The sequence below is a fragment of the Anopheles coustani genome, chromosome 3, assembly GCF_943734705.1.
Source record: "Anopheles coustani chromosome 3, idAnoCousDA_361_x.2, whole genome shotgun sequence".
Taxonomy (NCBI): domain Eukaryota; kingdom Metazoa; phylum Arthropoda; class Insecta; order Diptera; family Culicidae; genus Anopheles; species Anopheles coustani.
The window spans coordinates 80230170-80256746 of NC_071288.1; the positions used below are offsets into that span (position 1 = coordinate 80230170).

The following is a 26577-nucleotide window of genomic DNA, read 5'->3' on the forward strand; positions in this document are numbered from 1 at the left end:
GTGTTGAAACGTCAATCCCTCTCCCGCGCGATGAAGTTGTCCGGTGCAATGAACCAAACGGACCGTGCCAGTGCTACAATGTTCATCCGTTCTGGGCCGATCGCCGATCGTGTCGGTCAAACCTGCTGAGCTGTGCGGAAAAAAAGGGAACGTCACTGAATATGAATCGTAACCAAAATATCTGTCAGATTAGCATGGCTTCGAAACATCCATAAGTAGCCCGTTGATGCTGGCGGCTTTTCCTTAAAGGCTTCACTGGCAACGAATTACCGGCCGGTTCGTAGAGCGACGGGCGAACAAAGCAAAAGAAAAATCGCCGATCTGCGTGTTGTTGACAAGCGGAAAGAAGTGGAGAAAAGTTATCGCCAACTTCGTTTAAAAAATTAAAAACAAAAAACCAGGATAAATCAAAACAAATCCTACGATCCAAGATGGCTCTGGCGTACGTGGACATGTCATCCGTTATCGAAGTGCAGGTAAACAAAGTGCAACATCGAGGTTTCGTTCAGTGCGTTGGGGCAATCCTCTTTTTTCTTTCGTTTTATGCTAACAGGATTCGGATTGCGCGATTCCGGCTGGATGGTTTTGTCTCGACGATAATTGTTTTAATTAAGCGCATTCAAAACACCCAGACAAGGGGAAACAGGGAGCCCCGTCGTGGAGAAAAACGTTCGTTCGATCTCCATTGAACATTTCCGGCGGGCGGTTTGACCCGGTTTACGGAGTAAGGTGCACTCGGAAAACAAAACAATGCAAGCTGAGTGGAAACATGATGGTTTTGTCGCCTTTTTCAGATCACTTCCCCAAAAAGATGCATGATGCGACAATCTGCACACCTTCTTTTAACCATTTTGGGGCGGTAAAAGATTTGGAACTTCACTGTTTGCTTAAGACACACACATACACAAACACACCCGATCAAGGGTAGAAACATCTGATGAACCAGTCAGTGGCTAATTTAGGAGTTTGATTGCACATTTTATTGCTTTCAGCCACATCCACCCGATTCGCAAGATCGAGAAGAAACCACAAAAAAAATGACTGTTGTTTGTCCGAGCAGTTAGTATCAGTATGGCCTCGGTCAAACCCTCCCCCCCCTGATGAAATCCTCCCTCGGAACTCCAAGGGAGGCGAAAGAGAATGGCCGCCAATAAAATACTACCGGAGCTCGAGCTTTCTCGATAGATTTGGATCAAACGTGTGTTAAAAATTCCAATCAACCCGGGGCAGGCGTTTTGTCGGATTTTCGGTTCAAGATTTTCCAGCCAGCGAGGCGATAAAAGTGAGGTTATGCATGAGTAGATTACAGTAAAAAATTAAAAGAAAAAAAGAAACAAACCCAAAACACACAATTCCATCGAATGTCGGTTAATCAAACGCAGCGAATCGATCCACGAACGAGACGATCCGCGCGAGTCGCGTGATAAAACAAATAAATATCGATTTGGGTTAACAGTGGCTATAAGCCGCTGGGTATCCTGTGCGACCCAGCGGTCGAGGGGATTTGGCTCGGCGAGTGGATAAATCCCGGGCAAAGCAAGAATGCGACAGCGGGCTTAGCGCAAACACGTTGGCGAACTATAATTCAGCAGATTAACGCAAATCGGTCTATGGCTAAAAATAAATGCAACGAAATGGTTCGAAAAGGTGTGTGATATCCATTTGGATAAGAGAGTTTCGTTTTGTCTGAAAGGTCACGAACACGCCTTTGATCAAGTGGTTCAAATATGTTAATCTTTTCAATCTCGTACACAATCACTCTTCTCGCCAAAATCACTTGAACTTCTATTTTCTAATTTCTATTTGTTCGACTTCCTTTTGATTTTTGAAAATTTGTCAAAAAGAATGCCACTATAACATAAGTTTCCCCATTGGTTCTTCTTTGCGATCCTTTCACCAGGAGCGGCTCACTAGTCATGGAGGCATAGGGCTGACGAGCGGAAGTCCTGCATACAGTGCGCACACCGGGGGACACACGGGGAGAAACGGACCAGCGAGCGGACACAGCGGTAGCCACGGCGGTTCACACGGTCCCGGCCCAACCATGCATCACCAGACGCTCCAGTCCGACTTCCAGCCGCCCTACTTCCCGCCACCGTTTCACCACACCACCCAAAGCCCCCCGCAGCAACAGGTTGGTGCACGCGAGCCCGGCTCCCGGTAGGCGGGATATTAACGACCTATCGCATTCCCTTTTTTTCGCTTTCCGCCACAGAACCACGGTCTGGATTATCTAAGTACGGATCCGTACGGGCAGCCGCTGTCCTCGCTGCACCATGCACCCCTGCACCACTACAACCAGCTGGCCGGGCTGAGACCCTCCCAGGAGCAGCTAGGACTTCACCGATCTCACCGAGAATCCGAACTGCAGCAGCATGTGGTGAGTACGGGTGGAGAAAACCGAAGAAGCATGCCGAAATGGAAAGGTTCCCCAAAATACTGCGAACTTCGCGTCGTGAACCGTTTCACCCCGATCTCTCGCGTCACGATCGCAGCGATCTTTTCTCCGGAACCGGTCACCAAACGATCGGCACTCAATCAAACGATCGCCCGAGCTGGCGAACGGGCCGAAAAAAACCGCCAGAAAACTCCCTATCATCGAAAATGTAGTTCAAGCAATAAAACAAATCAACGCTGATTTCCTTCTCTCGCCCCATGAGGGCTCGCGGCCCTGTTGACGATCCGTCTGGACGCCCCAAAGGAAGCCTAAAACGATCCAATCGTCCCGTTACATACACACACACGCACACACACGCTTCAACCCGTGACACTGACAGCCACCTTTGGCGCGCAGGACGGATAAATGGGAAATAGAAACGAAATCGACAAAATGAGATCACACATTTTTGTTAATTAATTTTTATAAACTGCATGCCCGGGCTGCCGAACTTTAACATCCTGGCGTTGGAAAACCCCAGTCTCCCACCGCGTCCCACCGCCGCGGCGACCGGTCCTCGGCGGGGGGTTCCGGGACGAGGACTAACTCGACGGAGCGGTTTCGATCCGATCGCTTCGAAATTGAGTCATTCGGGCGCTCACGAGTCGCGTGAATACCGCGGCACCACTTCTCACGGCACGCCTTCGATTGCTCACCTCCCTGTCCTTCTGTTCCCCTCCTCACACCCGCTTTCGCCCACCCGTTTGCCCCTTGTTAACATCAAAATAAGTTTATATTTAAGCTACCGCTGATTTTTGAATGCCTTCTTGGCGGAGCGGGTTCCTCGCGGGTTTCTTGTGTTCTTTTTCTCCCCGCACCCCCTCTTATCTGCTACTTGCTTTCGCTCTGTCACTCGCACCCAGATGCATCATCCAAGCGACGGGATACGTCGAGTAACGAACTGTCGCTTTCTCCGCATTGTGGCAGGCCGTGCCGCGGGAGGGAAACAGATTTTTTTTGTGTTTTTGAAAGTCATGTTGGACTTGTTAGATCGAATTAATTTCCTTTCTTCTCCAAACGCGAAAAACAACGCCGAGTTAGTTGCCGTTGATGGTCCGGTCCGCGTTGACGATGGTCAGAGACGGGCAGGAAAATATTACCCTTAAATATGGTCCATCAGAAAGCAAGGTTTCTTCTTAAAGTCCCGCGAACCCGTCTTGTTGGTATCTTGCTTCCCAAACTGTAACGTCAACACAGACGGCTAGGAAAGGAGTTTAGAAGGGGAGAAGAAAAAAAAAACATCGAACGTCAAAAAGGAAACCGTTTCCTCAGCGGCGGCACAACATTCCAGGCCGAGCGAGGAAGAAAATCAACTTCCAGCCAAACTATTTCTGTTGTGTTCCCTTGGAACAACTCTTCGAAGACTTCGAAACGCTCCGCTAAGGAACGGTGCAAAGCGGAGGGGGGGGAGGGTGGGAAAATCTTATCGTTTGCGATGTGAGACAACCGTTTTCCCCCGCCAGATGAACTCCGCGGAGGTTGCAAACATTTCCCTTTTCCCATCGCACCGAACCGAGGGTTCAGGATTTTCGAGGATAAATAGCTAACCCTCCGCTTCGTCCGTCCGTTCAGGGTTTTCCCGTTTCACGTAAACCCCACCCCGCCCCCGAATACCTTCGGCAACTTTCGGCCGGAAAAATGTCCCTCTCCCCGTCCGACGCCCACGCTTGTCGGCCGCACACGCCGTACTTCCACGCATTTCCACCATTTCAACCCCCCGGGTTCGGTCGAAGCCCGGAGAAAACAGCGAACAACAACTTTGGGCGCGATGCGCTTTTCCGGACATGGCAGGGGGGAAGGAGCAAAATCGTGCGGAAGAATGTCAACAATTTCGTATCATAAAACGATGAAATATTTATCAACACAACATGCGTTCGTTTGCACGCACACACACACAATACAGCCAGCGCAGCGTGTGCCGATCGATTACGTCCCGATTGACGATATGGCCTTGGTTTGCCTTCTGGATGTTTTTTTTTCTTTTTAGCGATTTAATAAAGTCGATTAAGCCGCGAGTGGTGGTTTTGCAGCACTTTCCTTACGCTGCTCAAAATTCTACTCTTCCGGAAGGAATTTTCATAAATTTCCGATCCATTCTCGGATCAATATCGGGAGGTAGGGGAGAGCGGGTGGGAATGGCTGGGGAAGCCAGTGAGATAAGAATGGGGTGAATCTTGGAGAATACTTGCAGAAATACTTTTTTCTCGTTGCAATGTTTTCCTAAAAGAGATGTTTGGCGGAGATGGGCTGAAAACAGCTTAACATACTTTTAACCAGATTCAAAGAATCAAAAGCAAAATTTGCTACAAACTTGAAAGTATGAACATGTTAAAATTATCTTCGCAGAATCCTTTCTTATCACATCACAACCATCGGCCGGTCAGTGATGTCAAATGGCTATTGGGATAGCAATCTTAATCTCCCAAACGCTCATTTACTTATCACCTAATGGGTGTCTCATCTGTCTTCTTTCCATTACAGACGCAACTGTCACACGGGTTTCCGTACTCGGACCGGCGTAGCGACTACAGTGGCTCGATCGGCTCCGGTGCCGGTGCAACACGGCTAGGAGCGCACGAACATGACCCACTCACACTGCACCAGGCCCTCCAGAGTGCCGTCGACGATGGCCAAAATCCGGTGATAGACGAAAACGCTGGCTTCATGAGCGATCTGCCGCTGCTGAAGAGTAAGTACCGATCGGGTGAAAAAAAAAGGAATAATGACAGCCGGAACGACTCAAACAGGCGGTCGAGTGACGAACCTCTATCTCGAACTAATAATTAGCCGCATCGAACGAACGAACCCATGGAACTCACCCAAGGTGAGGTGTCCGGTAGCGGATCCGGGACCGTCCGGGAAGCAAACAAAACAGCTATGCAACTCCCGAATTTGACACCTTCCGATCCTGGGATGTCGATCCTTCCCAGCTACCTCATTCCACTCCTCGGCGACCCGGTGGGAACGTCAACACCACACGCGGAGACGGCCCGAAAAGCGAACCAAACGGTCGCACAGTGTGGAGCCTCATATTACACACCGAGAGGTGCCCGTCCGTTACCTAAGAACATAATGGTTTAATGTTGTGCGCACCATTCAAAACCACTCCTTACCGTCACCGGTAAATCCTCCTCCCATCCATGCAGCTTGGCCGTTTTTTTTTTTTTTTTTTTGGACGGCTCACTTTGAGCGACTCCCGGCTTTAGAGGCTGGAAAGCTGAAAACAACCGTGATATGTTTGTTTCCCTCCCATAATGCTTTTATCCGCTCGCTTGCCGCTCGTAATAACACAATCATCGTAATAACCTCGTATCGATAATTCCCTCATCCGGCGATGGTTCGCCAGGATTTGTTTTGCACCGCGTGCAGAACCTTGTTTGGGAGCTTACCTTTTTTCCATCCCCTTTTCGCCTGCACATCTTCAGCTGTGCCAATTTGTGGAGGAACAGTTTAACCCCTAGGAGTTCTTCTGATGTCTAAATTAAGGTCGGCCCTTATCGAAGCCCAACTACTACAAACTTCGGTCGCCGTTGGTGGAAGGTAATTAATGTTCGAATTGACTCGAATCGGTCCAAGTTCAAAGCGGGCGAGTGTTAATGGCCGGTGCTACAAGCTGTTAGCGCTGTTCGGGCCTTCGTTCCACGGGCAGGGCGTTTTCCTTAATTCCATTCACATTTTACCGCCGAGAGTCGGTAGATCATTCCAATCCGGTGCACGGGAGACCGGCTGGGGAGAGGGCGTGGGGCACTGGGCCTCCGTTGGCATCCACCGGTTGGAGGATCTTATCAACCGTAGATCTATGTCTTTTCCGCCTCCCTGCCTGGCCACACCCCAGACCTGGTCCAAGATGACAAACACTTCCCTCCCAGAGGAAGTGTCCGATATATCGCGATCGAGATCGAGGGCCCGATGACACCCGGTTGACAATATTAGTATGCTAATGAGCCCCTGCCGGGCGTTTCGATGCCGTTTGGGGTTCGGTTTCCTCTTCCCATTTGCCCATCCGTCCACCCGAATAAGCCCCGGAGCGGTCTATAATTCTCTTCCCAGTGAGGTCTAGCATGTACCCTGTCCAACTCGCACAGGGCAGTGCACTTTTTTTTTGGTCTCTCGGACACCACAACTAACCCACGCCTCCCATTCATGAATCATCCATGTTGGGTGTGAAGGGAAGCATTCCTGCGGTCACCAGAAAAGGTACATTCTTTGCTGGAGTGAGGGCTTCCCTTAAGGGTTAGCTGCGCTTTCTCGGTCTCCCAGGTATCGAATGGTAACTCGAGTGAGCAATATTTATGGCTAGGTTTATTTGAAGCAACATCGTTCGAAATTCCTTCCCGGACTTCTTCTCATTAGCATTTTTGCCGAGGACAACTGCTTCCTCGCTACCGCTCGTAGGCAGTGGTTGGAATCCCAATGTCCGGAGATTCATTTTCGGTAGCCCGGAATGTCACGCGCTACCGGACCATACCTCATTCCGGGAACGTGGAATGTCCGGTGGGTCAGCTGATAATATATCGGAAAACGATTACGGAACCTTATCCTACATGAAACGCTCTATAACCCACGCTCCGTGAGGAGAAGGATGGCTCACAAAAGTACCGCAAATCTTTCCATTGTCTTATCGCAAAGATGGCATGATACGGCGTACACAGCAAGAGCCGGTCATCCCGTAATGATCATTTTCATTGCCCAATTCCAGGAGACTGCTTGGGGATTTTTTGTGTTGGCTAGAACCTAGTAGCCTGCAAGGGAAGGTAACGCAACGAACTCTACTCTTCAAGATCTCATTCGGAAGTCGGTGCCGGCGGTGGCAAGATCGTTTTCCTGGAATACATCAACGGGCGAAACGATCGTGAAAGCATATCTCCAAGCATCTCCACCAACCATGCCTCGCAAACGATAGCGAAGATAGGATCGTAGGCCCTGTTGGATGAATCGGTTCGGGGAACCTTCTGCAATGAGCAATGGGAAACAAAAATTTGCGTGTTTATTTATTTTCTAACTCCAACCACCAACTTAACGTTGCCTTCGCCATGCATTGGTCCTCGTGTGAAACAAAAACAAAACATCTACATAATTCCCGTAAAACAAAGTACCAAGTCTCGACTGTAGTAACCGATTCGTGTGCCAAATGTAGCAAACACATGCACACACAGACAACCAACCCGTTCCCAACGCACCACCGAACCCCCAGAGGAGGGTGAAATAATCTCACCGGACCGTTTAAATTAAAAGTGCACGATAAGATCTTGGCCGTTTTTAGCCTTTCATCTAGAATTGGCTAATCTCGCCCCTGCTGGCCAGCGGCTGCTAAATGGGGAAGGCATTTAATGTCCAGCGCGCGCTGTTTCGCGTTTGCGTTTGCGTTTTCTTAGACACACCAACTAGTTCCCTATTCCCGTTCCCTATGTGTCTTCGTGTGTTGGGCCTTCACCAGAGACCGAACTGAAACGGTGCTGGAAGGCCACAAATCCAGCCGAGACAGAGGGAGGGGGGTGGAGCCAAACAGAATCAGAAACCCCTACGACGACGCGCACCGACACCTTGGGTGAGGTAAATGGTATGTGGCTGGTATTACTCCATTTGGGGTACGGGAAAGAGAAAAAAAATGAACTCCTATTTTCAGGTCAAGTCCAGCTGCGAAATTATCAATGTTGCGAATGAGCCATCCCGACGCATGTCGGTACCAGCAAGATGAGATTAAATAAAACTTAATTTCAACTCCCTCCCGCGAGGATGAACGTTGGCGTTGGAGGGGTCATTAATTTCTTACTGCGGTCCCCTCCCCTGCGAAAGTCTTCGTATTTCAATTGCCCGTTAAACATACCTACCACAACCCCAGGTTCGTGTAACGAAGTCTCACTTTTGGGGACATTTTATCATTCCCAAAATTTGGCGTAAACTACATTCCGGAAAGTAGGTCACACGAAAAATGGTATGAGATTTGTGACTTTGGTTAGAAATATTCCAACGAAAACAAAGGCGCACAGCCCGAAATATTCGTGTAATTTGTGTGTACAATCCACCCTTGAAAACAACACAAAAACCCGCTAAATACCAGACCTTGCCAAAGTAGATATAATATCCTGTGTCCCTCGCGACGAGTTCAGTGTCAACATTTTCTAGACCTTCCCTTCCAACTCCCATCGGAAGCGTACATATTTTAACCTTCCGCATATCTGTCCCTCCCACGTAGACTTCCCCATCACCGACATCAAAAAGGACAGCAGCCAAATCAACATCGGTTCACCGAGCGACGTGTTCTGTTCAGTTCCTGGGCGACTCAGCCTCCTGTCGAGCACCTCAAAATACAAAGTGACGGTAGCGGAAGTCCAACGCCGACTGTCACCGCCCGAGTGTCTGAACGCGTCGCTGCTCGGCGGTGTTCTGAGACGGTGAGTAAATGGTTCCCTGTTTTTTTAACCTTCTCCTTGAATAATTAAACTGTAACTGTACACGAGGCGGGAGTGAGACGTGCCCAGCGTTGGAGGTGTAATTAATTCAACGTTAATGAAATCACACTCTTACGCAACTTGCAATCGAACACGACTAAGGAATGATTTCAAATCGCACGTTTTCTCACCGTTTTGTCCTTTTTTTTCTTTTTGTTTCCCCGAATCGAAACAGAGCGAAGAGTAAAAACGGTGGCCGCCTGTTGAGGGAAAAGTTGGAAAAGATCGGTCTCAACCTGCCGGCCGGGCGGCGTAAGGCGGCGAACGTTACCCTGCTGACGTCACTGGTCGAGGGTGAGGCGATCCATCTGGCCCGCGACTTTGGCTACGTGTGCGAAACCGAGTTCCCGGCCCGCCAGGTGGCCGAATATCTGTCCCGCCAGTACTCGGAGCCGCAGGAGTCGTACCGGAGGAAGGAACTGCTGCTCAACACCAAACAGGTACGGTGGCCGCTAGCCAATGGGGATTTAAAAGCTCCTCTAACGTTCGAATTCTCATCTGTGTGTATGTGTGTCTGTGTGTAACAGGTCACCAAGGAGCTAATGGACCTGCTGAACCAAGATCGATCGCCACTTTGCAATACTAGACCACAACATATCCTAGATCCGTCGATACAGCGGCATCTGACGCACTTCTCGCTGATCTCACACGGCTTCGGGTCTCCGGCCATCGTAGCCGCGCTAACTGCAATTCAGGTACGATCTACCAACTCCTCCAATCACGCAAAACCCCGTTAACCCCCTCGTTTGCGCTTCATTTTTGCAGAACTACTTGAACGAGTCCATCAAACACCTGGACAAGATGTATCCGGGGAATGGCGGCAGCATGGTCACGTCGTCGCTAGACAAGAACAAAATGGACAGCGATAAGAAATGACAGTTATAAAATTATCTGTTCACTAAAATTGACCGATTTTAGTGGAGTACGCCTGGGCGGGGGACGAACGATGGCGAGCAGCAGGGCCAACAAACAAACACTGAGGCACAATCCGTATGCTTTTCGTATCAAAAACTGTGAAAAAAAAAACAAACAAACATGTAACCAAGCTTAAGAGAAAGGGGCTAAGAAATTTCAATAACTCAATTATCTGCACAGATAAATCATGATCGCACAGGAAAAGAATCACACATAACGAAACAAAAAAAAAAGGATACTGCACAAAACATCCATTCCCTTCATTGTAAAGTACTCTCGGGAGCTAAAGATTAGACTAATGGGAATCTTCAAAGGGCAACGGATCATTCGTTATACTAAATCTGTTGCCAAAAATACATTGTGATTGTAAGGCACGACGAGACAACATGGTACGAGGGGTGTGAGATTTTGTTCGACCACTCATCGAAACGGTAGTACACGCGCCTGTTTCGGCTGCCCGGCAGGATACAGAAGAGGTGTAAAGAGGAGACTACAGTAAGAAATAATAGATAACATCAATTTTTAGGTTATCATTTACGAGTAGGTGCGAAAGTACATTCCACCGATCAGTATACTTTTAGTTGTTTTGTTTTCTTTTTATCGCTGGACATGGTTCCCATTACTGGTAAGCTACGATAGGAGAAGGAGAGTAGTGTAGAAACGTAGAGCAAAAAGACGGTAGCAGACAAAGAAGCTATATCGCCGCTCCAGCCGCAAAGTATTATTTAGTATTTCCCATTCATAATGGCAAGTCCTTGCTTTTAAATTGCTGGTAGGGCTTTCTTCCTTGTGATAAAGGTATTATTTAAATGTGTATCTTAATTAGCTCAACACACTATCCGCAAATGGGACCCGCGAGAGAAGATCGCTGCACTGCTGCTAATACTAATGGCTCCTATCATCGTAATGGCACATATCGTACCACAACGTCGACATTCATGCGTTTACGTTTCAATCCACCGTTTGAAGTATTTATTTTAGAAGTAACGATCCCACCAACAATGGGTAGAAATTAAATTTGAAGGAAATTTTTTCCGCGCGGTCCAACCCGAATCGAATGTGCCAAAATTTTACGCGACATCTCCGCTAATACCTTGCTGTATCTAGTGCGCCATACTAGCCCCATCAAAATTCAAGTGCCAAAATTGTTGTTCTTCCACAGCCATGGTATCAACACGACGAGTCTTTCACTTTGCACTCTCTTTGCCAATCTCCTTATCGCGGCCACACAACGGCAGCATCGAGAAGTGCCATCGCTGCCATGTGTCGGTCATGTCCGTGTTATCAATACGGAATTTAGGTTTTGAATTTTTTTCCCAACATCCCAAATCGACCATGTTTTGCCATACGATTCGATTAGCACGAGAAGCAATCATTAAAAAAAAAATGCTTGATATTTACCGAACCACCAACGATGCAAAGCTCAACCTTCCGCTGTGACGAGCGATTCCGATGTACATTCTCTCGTGAAAGATTTATAAACTAAATGTGAGGTCTGGCGAGCATTCCTTTTCAGTTCTAACACATTCGTAATACTGGACGATAGGTATAAATAGACCTCAAAAGCAGACCGAACTCAATCTTGGATGGTTTAATTGTATATGTACAAAATCAAATTAAAATAATTATAAACAGCTCTAGCTAAAAACTCCCGGCCGCAAAACAAAGTAGCACAAGGCAAACCAATTAGTAGAAAAGCAAGGCGCCCTACAATTTAAAAAACGGATTCATATGTCCTGGCGGTCCCGGCAGCTTGAAGTAAAAAAACACATATACATTTGTAAGATTAATGAAATCCGGTGAAGTGGACAAAAATAAATTTGAATCAGTTGTTTCAAATTTCATATCATTCCTTATATGGCATATCCTTCATTGCGCCATCACACAACGTAAGCGAACGAAAGGTAGATGCGTAAACTTCATCCAACGTGCTGGCGGCTCAGGAGGCACAACGTGCAGACGGTAATTTATCGATTAATGAACAAATGACGTGTGAAGAAGTGCACAAAGAAATGAAACATTTGTTTCTCAAAAAGTTACAAATCGGTGTTGCACTGCACGATCCACGTGGTCTTAAGGCCCATTCAATTCGACCCCTTCCATCTGCAACGGTTTTGCATTAGCAGCGACCCCATAGCCCTGAAGGGAATGTAAAAAAAGAAAGGATCTTATAGAACAAGTAAACGATGATACATTCTACACGGAGCTACGAGAAATAAAAATGTTTATGAAGTACATTTCTGAACTATTAAAAAATTTAAATTAAATAAAACATATATTTTAAACTCACACTCTGTGGTGTTCTCCTTTTCATGCAGAAATATAAAAATATTGCAAAAAAAATGTTTGAAATGAAAGAAATTTAGATGTAGTTATTTGAAGTTAAAACATTTGACAAAAAGTACACGTGTTGTAATTGCTTTTTAAATTTACACACGTCTTTCGTCAATAAAATTCGCTGGTTAACTTAACGAATGACGTCTAGGCAAACGTCAATGAGAAGCTACATTAACCTTGGTGAAGTATATACAACAAAGATACGTTCACAATTGTTTACAATCAACTGTCAATCAGAAGCAAAATAGAATACATTAGTAAAATCTCAGCTTATTGAACCAATTTTGGCCTTTATTTAAGAGATTTGCATCAAATGTGACACAGAAAGTCCACCATGGACATTGGCAAACTGATTTTTAACGGTTATTTCGTGAAAAAATTTCGTTTAGTGATGGAAATAGAAGATCCTTGTCGAATCGAATCTTTTAACTCCGCTCTGAAAGAGGAGCAAATCCGTAAATTCAGCGTCAGCAAGGACTTCGATCGAATTAATCCAATCTAACCGTGCTGTCAATTTTCATACATATCATTTCAAATGAAGCAACCCTTTGGCGTGATATGTAGGATATGTGGAGCTCATTAAACTATACCTTAGAATCAGAACGAAAGATTCATTCACATTCGAATTCGGATAAATCCATACAATCCAGCTCCCAACGTCCCAACACTAACTCCGTTTGCGGCATTCGCGACAGCATTCACTTTCGACCGACCGAAAAACCATTCCTCAAGCCCGCAAGTGTGTCCCACTGTGGAAAAGGATTAATCCGTCAGCTGCCGCCAGCATTTGCACCATGCAGTCCAACATTCGATATTTGGTTAACGTTGCCGTCAAGGTTAGTAGCAGCAAAAGGCATATCGTGAGCGAAGATTCGCGGATGGTGGTTGTCTATTTGTCAGACCTACCGTCTCACCCGCTAAATGGCAGAAGAAAAGAAATCGATTATGCAATCTCCGCCAATCTTCGTAACCACCGCTAACACGGTGGCCATTGTCCGGTGGCACTATCGATGAGTATTGGCGCGGGGTCATTGGCGGAGCGTGTTTGGTGACGTTGTCGGTGGATGATAAAAAATATGTTTGCAATGTTTTGACCATCATCCCACATCAGGGGGCGGGTTTTCCCTCAACAACAACCGGCACTCTACATCGTTTCGTTCGTTCGCAGGGCAATGCAAGCCTCCGAAACCATGGCGCAGTCCTGGGAGCTATGTATGGACGGTTCTACTCGACGACACATGATGCCGACCTGGTGGTGATCGGTTCGGGCCCGGGCGGATATGTTGCAGCGATCAAAGCAGCCCAGCTTGGAATGAAGGTAAGAGTTTATGTTGGAGAATATGTATTTTTTCGAATCTATTTGAGCACCAATGGACAACAACGGTTTGAGAGAACGACAGCTGATAAGGATTAGCAGATCGTGAGATAAGTGAGGAGGCATGATCGCTGCTGCGGATGCGACGACGTCAGAAGTCCGTGTGTTTATGACGCGCGTACCTTTACGCTCCAAGGTCATACACAGTTTGAGCAGCAAGGGCGGGATTGGTGGACAAATTCAAGTGAAAGTGAAGTGATCAAGCCACGCGTATTATTCCAGAAATCTGCTAAATTGTTATCCTCGTAAAATGCTACAAACTATAAAGAGTGCATAAACAACCGATTGAAAAGATCTCGTCTGTGATGACTTAATGGTGGTCCGTAGTGCGTCTTCGATGCTATAATTAAACGTACCTTGACTTCGTCAGCTGTGTGTGAAAAGCGACCCCTCTACCACCCTGTCGACGTGTTGTGGTTTCTTCGCTTTTTCTGGAAAATATTCTCCCATATAAATAAACCGACGCCGGCCCGGTTTCCCTTTACGTAATGCATATTGATCAGTAACGTGTGTCCGTGTTGTTCTCTCTTCGCTTTCCTTCCTTTCAGACCGTGTGCATCGAAAAGAATGACACTCTCGGCGGAACCTGCCTGAACGTGGGCTGCATTCCATCGAAAGCCCTGCTGAACAACTCACACTACTACCATATGGCCCACTCGGGTGATCTGGCCTCCCGAGGCATTCTGGTGGAGAATGTGCGCCTGGACCTGGAAGCCCTGATGGGTCAGAAATCGAAGGCGGTCAAAGCACTCACCGGCGGAATCGCGCAGCTGTTCAAGAAGAACAAGGTGACACACATCAATGGATTCGGTACGATCACCGGACCGAACTCGGTCGTCGCGAAAAAGGCGGACGGTAGCGAGGAGACGGTCAACACGAAGAACATTCTCATCGCCACCGGCTCGGAGGTGACACCGTTCCCGGGCATCGAGGTCGACGAGGAAACGATCGTGTCGTCCACTGGTGCGTTGAAGCTGAAGGAAGTGCCTCGCCGTCTCGGTTTGATCGGAGCCGGCGTGATCGGACTGGAGCTCGGTTCGGTCTGGGGACGGCTCGGTGCCGAGGTGATTGCCATCGAGTTCCTCAGCACGATCGGTGGTGTCGGTATCGATCAGGAGGTGTCCAAGAATTTCCAGAAGATTCTCACCAAGCAGGGAATGAAGTTTATGCTCGGCACGAAGGTTATTAGCGCGTCAAAGAGCGGCAGCGGTGTTACGGTGACCGTGGAGAGCGTAAAGGATGGTTCGCAGCAAAACCTGGAGTTTGATGTGCTGCTCGTCTGCGTCGGACGTCGTCCGTACACGGAGGGACTCGGCCTGGAGAACGTTGGTATCGTGAAGGACGATCGGGGTCGCATTCCGGTCAACGGCCAGTTCCAGACGATCGTACCGAGCGTGCACGCCATCGGTGATTGCATCCATGGACCGATGTTGGCACACAAGGCGGAAGATGAGGGCATTGTGTGCGTCGAGGGTATGCTCGGTGGACACGTGCATATCGATTACAACTGCGTGCCGAGTGTGGTTTACACGCATCCCGAGGTGGCCTGGGTTGGCAAGAACGAAGAGGAACTGAAGGCGGAAGGTGTTGCGTACAATGTAGGCAAGTTCCCGTTCGCGGCAAACTCGCGTGCCAAGACCAACAATGAAACCGATGGTTTCGTGAAGGTGCTGGCGGACAAGCAGACCGACCGCGTGCTCGGCGTACATATCATTGGACCGGTAAGACAGTTCGCTTCGGCAAACCTTCGCAATAATGCACATTGTAACATTATGTTTTATTTTTACAGGCCGCCGGTGAACTGATTAATGAATCTGTCCTCGCCATGGAGTACGGTGCTTCGGCGGAGGATGTTGCCCGCGTTTGCCACGCCCATCCAACCTGCGCAGAGGCTCTCCGGGAGGCGCATACGGCCGCCAGCTTTGGCAAGCCGATTAACTTTTAATTTGTAAAAAAAATTATACAAACCTTAAATCAAAACTCCCTGCCCCAACTGATGAAGTAAAAAATAATGTGTAATGGCAACACACACTAAAGCTAAAAACCTACTCCTGGTCGCTCTGTGCATCACTGATCTAAAAGATGGGCTGGCTATAAGCCAGTATGAACGACGAACCCGTCGTGGAAGTTTATTTTCCTACGACGTCAGATGTGAGAATCCCGGGCGCATGCAGCAAAGTGCAACATAAATTATCTTATCGATCCCCTACAACAAAGGCAACAAGATCGTTGGGAAGAGTGATGTGAACCTTTGCAACAGGACTAATTTTCTATTGGAACGATGAGAGCCTAAAAGCGAATAAAATGAAACCCGAAAGCAACATTATTTATTAGTCATAAAGCGTGCTGTTGTGCCATTCATTCATACCGATACGAAATCATGTACATAGATTCTACTATGAGTCACGAAAGTTCTACTAATTGGAATGGATGTTACAACACGTTAAGAAATCGAATGCAAACACCATTTTTTTTACAAACCATCGCATATAACCTTCTGCAGAAAGTTTTCTGATTGTAGTAAAATTTCTCAGAAATATGTATCAGTTCGCCGAATCCCTCGTTTTGTTTGTTTAGTTTGAATGTTTGTACAACTGGAAAAATTTGGTGCTTAAAATACAGCCCGCCTAGGTACATTAAAAATCCTTTCCATAGAGGTTAGAAAGGTGGTTCGTTGAAAGTCATCGTGTGTAGAATGTCATTTCTCAGAAGGACTATACTCAGATGCCGTGCCGTTGCCTACTGCAACGGCGTAGCGGGCAAACCCGCATCGATAAATTGAACCTTTCAACCAGCAGCTATGTTCTGCAGCATATAGCCCGCCGATGCTCGTCGGAGAGCTGTCAAAAGCGGACGGGCGAAGAAGGAGACGTAAAAAAAAGAATAATCGAACACGAGTCAAATTGAAAATAACACCGTTCCGTCGTGCGGGACGTAGTACCTGCGTGCAGTAAATGCGTTTCGGCGTCATAGCGTGAAAAAAGTCGGATTGTGCAATTCAGAACACGCATCGTGCGGAGTAGTGCGTGCGAAACCGTGACAGAGAAAAAGTCGTAACCTTTCTATGAAAGTGCAAACTCCGAAGGGTGTTACATCCACGCGGAACTTGTGAAGCTTTTTTTTTTTTCCTTTTCCTAGATCACTCTGAAATAAATAACACGTTCTCTCGCATACACTCGCGTGCGCGCACATACTAACGCACGCCGATAAAAAAGTCGTCCAGAGCAAACTGTGCGGAAAGTCCTTCGTTCCTCTTCCAACCTTCCGGCCGTATCGAACATCCTGCCCGCGGAGCGCGAGTGAAAATCGGTGGTGAAAATTACACCTATTCAATTCTTCCTCCAACAGAGGCCCACTTGCTCTCCGCCCCGGAATCCCCCCGGGGGGTGGTTGCACACACTACTTGAAAAGTGAACTGAATTGGAGGCTTTGCGCTGCCACGAAAACTGCAAACGCAACCGAGCAGCATCGCACATTACCATTTGCAGTTCAGAATCAGGAATCTAAGGTTAAGAATCCTCATCACACAGCCGCTCGAAAAGTTCCATACCCTGCCGAGATCCATAGTACAAAGAAGCGAATCAAAAGTCTTTCGACGTGCGGTGCTGAAAACACTCGAAGAACAACATTGGAACCTGTTTTCGGTGCCTCGGTAGCATCGCATCGTGTAGGCTAAGAAAAAAAAGAGCTAAGGACAGTTCTTGAACGCAGGCCTACAAGCATCTATCGGTCGTGCAATTCGCCATGGAGCAACCGAGCAATGTAGGGGGCTGGCGTCCATCAGCCGGGGACAACTTCGAGGCGGTTCGAACGCCGAAGTGTAAGTACAAAAGGTTCCTTGTGGCCTGCCAGGCAAATCCACCAGAGGTGTGCAGTGTCACTAATCTACGGTGAATGACCGTGTTTTAAACAAATGGGATAAGAAGACACGCTGGAAAACGTAGCCTCAGCATAGAAGAAAAAAAAGATGGTCGACATAAAATGGAGTTGAAATGCCACTTCGGGTTGACAGTGCGTGTACACAAAGGGAAATAAGAAAACTCAACACTGCAACACTGCAGCGTTCATCCAACTTTTTTTTTCCTTTTTTTGGTTTCATGTAGCACACAAAGCTACATAAAACAAGAAGAAATCTCCTACGGGATTAGTGCATCAATAAAACGCCGAACCGAATAAGACGTCGCTTACAAAAAAAAAACAGATATGATAATGGTTGCAGCTGAACGCCTGTGCATAGTGTGCTTTGGAATGCCAGTGCCAGTGTGTATCTATTTCTTAGTCAAATTACCATGACAGCGGAAAATGTAGACAACGACAACACGACGACTGTGGCGGAGTGAGGAACGCAAAAATGCAAAATGAAGTCGTACTGAGTATTTGTGTGTAAAGCATTTAAATGCACGCTTCTTTCATCGTTTGATTAAATTCCTTGAAATTTTGAATTTCATTCACCGCTCACCACCCGGCGTTTGGTTTGTCTTGACCTTCTTTTGTTCGGCAAAGCAGTCCCACCATGGGACGAAATGACAACACAGCAATCCGAATGTTTTTCACACCGCCGCCTGTTCGCTTCTGTTTCTCTACTCATTTCGTCGGCCACTTTACCTCTCTTTGCACAGGCGTAAACCAATGAATCAGCTGATACCGGTTGGAGAAAGTAATGCGCAAGACGTTGCGCACAGCCCGGGTGCACCCAAATCCGCATCGAATTTTACGGAGTCAACGAGAAAAACAACCCGTTCTGTTAATAGACTCAAGACGATCGTGATCTATATTGGAACTAAGGTCGTTGAGGCATATTGCCCTCGGTGAGATGGCGCAAGCACAGCGTGGTTGCTGGATGACTTACGTAAAGTTCCGATAAGACATGTTGAGAGAAGTAGCTCCAACAATTAACAGTTTAAATTCCTTTTCACAGCCTTATTCAGAAATATCCAACTTGAATTTAAACAGTTGTATATTTTAGGTCTCTTTTCAAAACATATTTTGAACTTCAACCTTTTGTAAGCAATGCATTTTTAAACCAACCTTCATTGCAAAAGGTTAGGCAAGAGAAAATTCACGACGAATTTACTTATGGTCTTACTGGATTTTCTTCTAACTGAGTTAAAATTTAACTTATATCTTTTCCATTCAACATGGTCAAGTTATTTGAGTTTATCAGTCATATCATATTGCTATGCACATATAGTGCATTGCCACCAGTTACATATATTTTCATGTTTTTAATATATAATATAAATGTATTTTAGTTGATAGTGGAGAAAAGAATGAACTTGCGAGCTTAATTATTCGTATAATTTTAATTAACTTTACTGGGTTTTTCCTTATTCAATGTCTTCTTTGAGAAAACTTCGAATATTTTTCGATCAATCTTTGCGCGATCAATCTTTGCAATCGGTCTTGCTAGTACATGAAAAAAAGCGTTATCCAATATAACTGCACTCGGCTCTCCTATTTCCTTACTTGAAATGGGGCCGGCCGCCCGTTGAAATTGCACTGCCATCTTTCTCCTTTCTCTCAAAATCCCCCCCCCCCCCCCCCCCCGCGCACAAAATGTGCGTTTTTCGGTCTCGATAATCTCACCGAACCGATGGACCGAATGAACCGACGGTATACTTACAACCGGGTACGATCGGCTAGCAAGAGAGAAAGGTGAGAAGAAAGCAGCAACTGCAGCAAATCGCGAACGCGGAAGAAACAGCGCCTGCACGATAACCGCCCTCCCCGCGAGGGGAAGCATGGTGACGGTCATTGCCATGTGCCCCCCCACCATTACACGCGCATCCCTAAAGCGCCACGGCGTGTGGTCGGCCCATTACGACTGGTCGCTGAACTGGCACATTTTCCGCTGGTGTCCGAGACCGAGAGCACGCGAAGGTTTTTTTTTCGGGCTTGTGTTAAAGCTGTGTTTTGTTTCCGTCCGCTTTCCGTACGAAGAAAGAAGGTATGGGTGAAAAGGTCAACTCACGAAAACCTAAGTTTGAGATACTGCAGTGTCGAATAAAATATGTTAGAAGATCAACTAAAAGGTTTAAATGTCGCTTCATTGAGTGTTGATCGACAAACGATCTACCGAGCAGTTCATGTGAGAAGAAAGTTTTACCCAACAAGAGTGGAAGGGGAAAATAATGCGGTGGGGTCACGTTTTTAGCAAGCAGCGTGTCAGTTTATGTCGCGTTCGATCTACCGCTTTCACATCCCCATAGAAGTCGGAGGTTTCGGCGGATTGCTTGAGGCGTTGTCCAACCTAGCTAATCTATTGTCTTCCAATTACAGTGTTCAATCTGTCCCCGACCGCGCAAGAATTCGTGCCCAAGTCTGGAATTCGCCAGCAGCAGCAGCAGCAGCCCAACGCGTACCAGGGCTACCAGCAGCAGATGGACATGCACCAGCCACAATCGTCCCTGGTTAACCATCGTTTTGCCGCGGCACAGGGAAGTGTTGAACCGGGTGGCGGCGGTGGTGGTGGTGGATTCGACTACCAGCAGCAGCAGATGGGGCACCACCTCGGCGGTAACAACGGGGCCATGGCGAACGGTAGTAACGATCCGTGCAAAATATCGTCGCTCCAGAACCGGCTGAGCAATGTGCGAATCAGTGGTGCCGGTGGCGGCGGCGGGAGCAACAATGGCAAGGACGTGAGTACGGGGGCGTGGTTTAACGTACGAGGGTTTTGGTTTTTTTTTTGTAGGCAACGAGGAATATTTAAAAAATGACAAAAAGAACTCATGTGAATTAGCGACCGCAACTATAGCCACTAGTAAAGTCAAGGATTCTATCAACACGTTGGTTCGATCCAGCGTGACCGTCAAGAAAAGCTTACGCCACAAGAGGAGCTTTCGTCCGATTTCTTTCTCTATCCCTCTATAATCTGTCTTTCTTTTTCTTGTTTATCTTTTCATTTTCTATCCGGGCTGACCTGCTCCTGTTGGAATGCTTCTTTTCATCTAATATTGTTGGGGATTTTTAAACATATTTGTATTTGTATTGTAATTATTATATTACAAACGCACCACCACACCTGTTACCTTCACTGATGTGTGCAACACAATAACTCATTGCTCGGTCTGCCCTCCCGTTTCGTCTCGCCTCGAGTCGAATCTATTGTGCAATCCTATCCAAACTAACGCTCCAATATATGGCTCGATGTGCAATCGTGACAACAATACGTATAACCATTTGCACGCCCTGTTTCTGTACATGTGTATATAAAAATCCGCACAACGGCTACTCTTTATACACACACACAGTTCAACCACCATCAGCACCATCAGCAACCAATGCAACCGCATCACCTTCAGCAGCACCGTGTCCAGCAGCAGCAGCAGCAGCAGCCGTACCAGCAGCACCAAGGTCACCATGGGCACAACCATCACCAGCCGCCCCATGCGCAGCAGCTGCATCAACCGTATCCCTATGGCGTGGGCTACTCGAACGCGATTAACAACCAGCTGAACCATCCGATCCTCGGCGCCGCCAACCATCATCTGGGCGGTGGCGGGGGTGGCGGTGGAATGGGCGACAATCGGAAGCACAACAATGGCGGTGGCGGTGGTCAGCAGCATCACCATCGTTCTCGGCAACAACAGCATCAGCACCAACATCACCACCAGCAGCATCATCATCAGGGATCGCACCACCATCAGGGTGGTGGTGGTGGTGGTGGCGGGGGTGGCCACGGAATGATGGGCGGTGGTGGTATGGGGCCGATGGCTGGCGGTGGCGTTGCGAACGTTGCTGCCGGTGGGGACTACAACGACGATGAGCAGGTAGGACATGCCGGACAGACGCCCCAAACAACCTCGACGTACCGAAAAAACCAAAAACAGACACAACAAGCACCTCCATCACACCCGAAAAAAGGGCATCAAAGTGGCCTTTGAAACCCACTCCCATCGGAGACAATCTTAAACAACTTCACCTCTGCATTCCTCGAGATGAAAATCCATACCATGTCACCTACTGATGTGATTTCGTTTACCCATCCGATATGCTTTTCTGTACTATATATTTCTCTCGTTTGTTTGTATGTTTTAGTTTGCCGTTTGGTGGACTTGTTTCATTAATGCTTTTGCTCGGCTGAGTTTTAACTCCTTTCCTTATACTATTGCTTTGATATGGATTTCTTTCTTAATAACCACTTTAATCTGTTTTTCGATTGAGTATATTTATGTTTACCCATCAACTCACTACTAACTACTAGATATTTTTTCTGAACTAATTTGATGCACCAAAAACTAAACAAATACCACAAACGAGAATATTCCTCGAAAATTAAATTAGAAATCGTAAGTCACGTGTTTGGGAAACATCAAGCTTTTTTTTTAGATAAAAAATACCTTCATCTGCGCTGTTACAATCTAAGGATGGTGCAGAAAAAGGAAAAACACATACATAGAATTCAAATTTAAATTAACTTGAATAATAATGAAATGCTCATTATTGACATTGATTTTTTTTTATCAAAACGCAATCCAACCGGATATTAGAATTATTATTATATCGAGAGAAAACCAACAACGGTGTGCATTCTTCCCCTTGGGGATGTGTTTTGTTAGTTTTTACTTTAGACATGTGCAATTGATATACTTTCAACGCTTGCTTATTTCTGTTATATCTCTTATTAGCTTATATTCTATGTAGTTTCTGAAGTTACCTTCAACGCTTATGATCCAGTGCTTCGTCTCGTGTTGTTGTGTTTCACAGTTTCATTAGTCTTCACGCTTATTTAAAACGTCACCAATCTGATGTCCTGCGTCGTAAACAAATGGGATGCAGTTTGTTTTTCCTCTCCCGTCTCACTGTAAAACACTTTTCCCTACATGCGCCACTCGGACGCGAGATAATTCCCGTGTTAGATTATTACTAACCTGCTCTCGTTTCACGGTTCCTCCCGTTGATTCCTTTTGTTTCCGTAGTCGTTCGATGTCCAGTCCTTCGCCCTGGACTATCTAACCGAGGTGATTGCCGAGCTGTACGACAATCCCGGCATGTTCGAAGAAGTCAAGCAGAAGCTCTCGACCATGTTCGCGGACTTTCGCGACGACAACTACGTGCTAAGCATGGCTGTCGAAATGATCTTCGAACAGGTAAGAAACTACCATAAACACGGGGACGAACTTTTTTTCCTTTACTGTAATTGTTACTTTATGTCTCGCGCCATTTAATCAACAGTCAATCAAGGAATCGAACTTCCGTTACATGGGTGCACGCTTGTGTCAACTGCTGGACAGTTTAGACGATAGGCTGGAAAGCCTGATGCGGCAGCTGTTGCGGCTTAAGATGGAGGATCAGCAGAACGAGCTGCCGAACTATATGAAGCAGGAGCAGGTCAAGGTGCGCGGCACCACGCTCTTCCTGGCCGAGTTGTACATGCAGCTAAGGAGTCCGCATGTAAGAGACCATCTTCACACTGAGGGGAATCCCACGTGTAGCCTGCAGTACTGATCGAGAATTTCTTCTTTTATATTCTACCTTTAGCACAAGCTGGGTGAGGATATTGCAAGGCACATCATCAACGCGATTGACATCCTGCTAAACAAGGAAGGACCCGAAAACATTAAGTGTGTCTGCCAATGTCTGAAGGTAGGTGTTGTCCCCTGTCAATAACGTCGGACTTTTCATACATACCCCACTTTTGCCCACACGTAGCTGTGCGGTTTCGAACTGGAACAAGACTGTTCTGCGGATGTGAACAGAATTCTGGAAAAGCTGGTAGCTATAAGCCGATCCATCCAATCTTCGGTGAGCAATCTCATCAAGTCGGTGCTGGATCTGCACAAAAAGTCCTGGGGCCGCAGCGACGAACTAGGTAAGTGTGGAATGGTTATGGGTCGATTTGCAAGATACTCCGTTAGATACACTCCTAATGATACTCCTAATGATACACTGAACGAAACATGAGTAGCACCGCAATAGTTTTTCGCAATATTTTGGGAATGTTTATGCAATACGAGCTATTTTGTCGAATTCCTGCATTAAACCATTTAATGTGTTGTACATGAACAAAAATAATGCTTTCTCCAGCGTTTCATGTTTGATCTGCTGCAAAAACTTAAAGTTACGACGCTTTTGCTTTTTTTGTTTATCATATTGATTGCTGTGGGCATAAACGTTTCGATCAAGAATAGGTCAAAAGATTTTTTTAATGAAATTTACGTTTGAGTTATATGAGATTCTATGAGGAAGCATAATAACCACGTTAGAAACCATATTGTTTTGCTAGAAAACTAGATAATAGTCTATTTAACTTTGTGAGTGCATGGATTTTCCGACTATGTACTTTTCTTTCACGGCCATGAAAAGTTCCACAAACTGTAAAACACCAACGCTCCGGCGGCCCATCTTCTAATAAGGTTCTTTTCGTAGCTCTTTCCATCAGTATTGCCGAACATTTGGAACATGAATAATGAACTTCATGCACCAACACCCAAACTTAGATGTACGAAAGGGGTATTTTTCCATTCGTCACACCAAGAAAAATGCTTTCGAGTGAAATTGAACCGATTATATTGCTCCTCTATGTTGGAATTCAGAAGTGTTTTAACCACCTGTAGTTTTCGTTGCCTAACAAAATATGTTGTGCATTTGTTTTTATTTCGCTCCTATTTTTTAAAATTAGTCTGCTCAACTATAACTACTAACTAAATTAAGAGAGCCCAGGGTAATATGACTAATTTGCATTTGATTGGAATAAATTTCAAAACTGGAAATAGCATAACACATTTATGAAAATGTTGTGTTATTACATGACGATGTTATTCCAATTTCGCCCACTGTATTCCTGTTAACCATTTATCTGTCCACTTTCACGACCTTTGTGATTGTAATCTTGTAGCGGTCTTTCAACTGAATAATTTTAGAATTGGCAAAATGTGCATATTAAACGTAGAGAAGGCAAATATTGACGAATGTTAGCAGTTAGTTCTCTACTCTTAACAAGTATACATGTTTTCACCATCGGCGTCTCCATTATTCGCAGCAATGCCCGTAGCGCCTGTGCCAGCCATGCCGAATACGATGGGAGTCTCCACAGTCCTAGCGATGGGCGGTGTTGGTGCCCACGATTACAACGATAGCCCCGTGTTCTATGGGCCCGACGGCAAGATCCTAACCGAGGAGGAAAACTCGTTCCTGGAAACCAACATGGTCAACAAGCAGAATCCCGCCTACAACGGTTACGAGTAAGACGCATTTCGCACGATTTACACGGCACGCGTTTGCAGCAGATGGTTTTAACGCGTTCTTCTTTTCAGCGATGACGACGATGTGTTCGCGCTGATTGACGAAACGGACCCGGAGGTGCGTTTGGCCTTCAAGGATTTCGTTCAGAGCAGCAATGCCTCGAACCGACCGCCTCATCAGCATTAGCTGTGTCTCAGCTCGTAGGGCTGCTGTCCGGTCCTTGGGCATTCGCACCGCATTCCCCGACTCGCCTGATCCCCCAAACCCGAAGAATGGAGTTCAACGTTTGTTCGCGTGTTGATCTCCAACACCAGCTCAAGTCGTACATCACCAGCAACCAACGAGCCGGGGAAGAAGGTGCAATGCAGCAAAACGAATGCAGCAGCAGCGGAACATGAAAGATACAGATCTTACTGAAAACAATATCCAACTACAACTCTACACTTAAACATTCAAATTGTCGATAGAATAGAGTGAAACGAAAAAGAAAAGAAACAGAACCTAGCAAACAATGAGAATGAAACAAACAAAAAAAAACTCCAGAGGACGTTAGAGCAGTAGAGACGAAAGCGAAATTAAAGTATAAAAAAAAAACAACCGAAGCCGATAACAATTACGAGAGATAATTAAGAAAAACCTAATGAACAATGGCACCGGTATGGCAACGTATGTGACCGAAGGAATGCATTTTAAAGTGGCTCAAACAGTGATTGTAACATTTGATTTGCTCTGTACGTTTTGTTTTGTTTTTCCATTTCAAAGTGTATGATTTTAAAACAGTGTATAGATTAAATTATAGCATTATGAAATAAAAAAAAAACAACAAATATACATTAAAAAGAGTAGAAACAGCGTGCAGTATAATAGTAGGGGTATCTAACGGAACACATTTGCACGTACTTCGCGAAGCCTTCCACCGCTAGCGAGCAGAGTTAAAGAAAAGCAGGGCAATAGAAATGATAAAGCCTAGCTTGCAGAACGCGAACAGGAAAACAAACTGCCACTTACGAAGCAAACAGTAAGTTCTATCGGATCTCATACTCTCTCCCTCCTTTCGCTCTTCCCATGCAATAGCAATTGTTAGGATATTTTTGTGATTTTGTATTTCTCTGTCACTTCACGTTTAGCGCCCAAAAGAGTTTCGCTAACTCCAAGGAAATTTGATAGTTTTGTTTTAAACCCGTACTATATCTCAAACCTGGCGTAACGATCATCCCACAATCCCGGTAATGCAATACGATTATATATTCCTTTTCTAGCCGTTTTGATGAAGAAAATGCTTTTTAGATGCACAAAGTGTTCTCTGGAAAAAAATGAAAACAAAAAAAATCAATAAATGAAATTATGAAAATGAAATACACGACTCCACGATTCTTTTACTCTGGCGTATGTTTTCGGATTCAACATCGCGATAAAAAAGCCATCCCAAAGCCGTTGTCTTCGTTTTTGTGTTCATTTTCCACCGTCGTGTTTATTGCTAAAATATAGGAAATTATAAAAGTTGAATAATTCCACGTTATTATGATTATAAATACAAAGGGCGTGTTCTTTTTTTGTGTTTTCTTTTCCTCTTCGTTTCACTACTAATAAGTTTCCCTACAATTTAACATTGGTTTTGTGGTAGTTTTTATCTTTTTGTTTGTTTTGTTTTGTTTTGTTGATTTGTTATCAGTTGATCGTTCGTCGTGATTTACCATCAATACACAATCGGAATATTGCCCATCCGCCGGCATGGTTAATTTATGCGGCCCACCCCGGTACTGAAACATTGAAAACGACCCCAGCTACCTCTTCACTGCATCCGCGTAACATTATCCCTCTCTCCGTTTCTCTTACACAATCATCTTTACATACATTTTATCGTCCAGGCACCT

The 26577-nt window shown here is 46.0% G+C and overlaps 3 protein-coding genes across 4 annotated transcripts in view; all 3 read left to right on the forward strand.

The window, feature by feature from the left end:
* Positions 1 to 9765, forward strand: part of LOC131258454 (transcription factor AP-2-epsilon) — a 44895-nt gene extending 35130 nt beyond the window's left edge. For both annotated transcript variants that reach the window (XM_058259779.1, XM_058259777.1), the window contains exons 3-9: positions 1901 to 2134; positions 2216 to 2380; positions 4919 to 5126; positions 8634 to 8832; positions 9065 to 9329; positions 9417 to 9584; positions 9655 to 9765. In XM_058259779.1, coding sequence (XP_058115762.1) covers positions 1901 to 2134; positions 2216 to 2380; positions 4919 to 5126; positions 8634 to 8832; positions 9065 to 9329; positions 9417 to 9584; positions 9655 to 9765 — 1350 coding nt within the window. The remainder of the gene's footprint in view (positions 1 to 1900; positions 2135 to 2215; positions 2381 to 4918; positions 5127 to 8633; positions 8833 to 9064; positions 9330 to 9416; positions 9585 to 9654) is intronic.
* Positions 9766 to 12812: 3047 nt separating this feature from the next.
* LOC131260065 (dihydrolipoyl dehydrogenase, mitochondrial) lies at positions 12813 to 15693 on the forward strand. The gene is made up of 4 exons (XM_058261725.1): positions 12813 to 12977; positions 13310 to 13459; positions 14065 to 15237; positions 15306 to 15693. Exons 1-4 carry the CDS (start codon positions 12936 to 12938, stop codon positions 15459 to 15461), a joined length of 1521 nt encoding a protein of 506 aa, XP_058117708.1. The 5' UTR covers positions 12813 to 12935; the 3' UTR covers positions 15462 to 15693.
* A 701-nt stretch (positions 15694 to 16394) lies between these two features.
* On the forward strand, positions 16395 to 26004 carry LOC131260983 (uncharacterized). The gene is made up of 9 exons (XM_058262852.1): positions 16395 to 17336; positions 19796 to 20157; positions 20770 to 21288; positions 22438 to 22608; positions 22694 to 22912; positions 23000 to 23104; positions 23171 to 23330; positions 24501 to 24702; positions 24775 to 26004. The coding sequence occupies exons 1-9, from the start codon at positions 17261 to 17263 to the stop codon at positions 24887 to 24889; spliced, it is 1929 nt and encodes a 642-aa protein (XP_058118835.1). The 5' UTR covers positions 16395 to 17260; the 3' UTR covers positions 24890 to 26004.
* Positions 26005 to 26577: the final 573 nt, after the last annotated feature.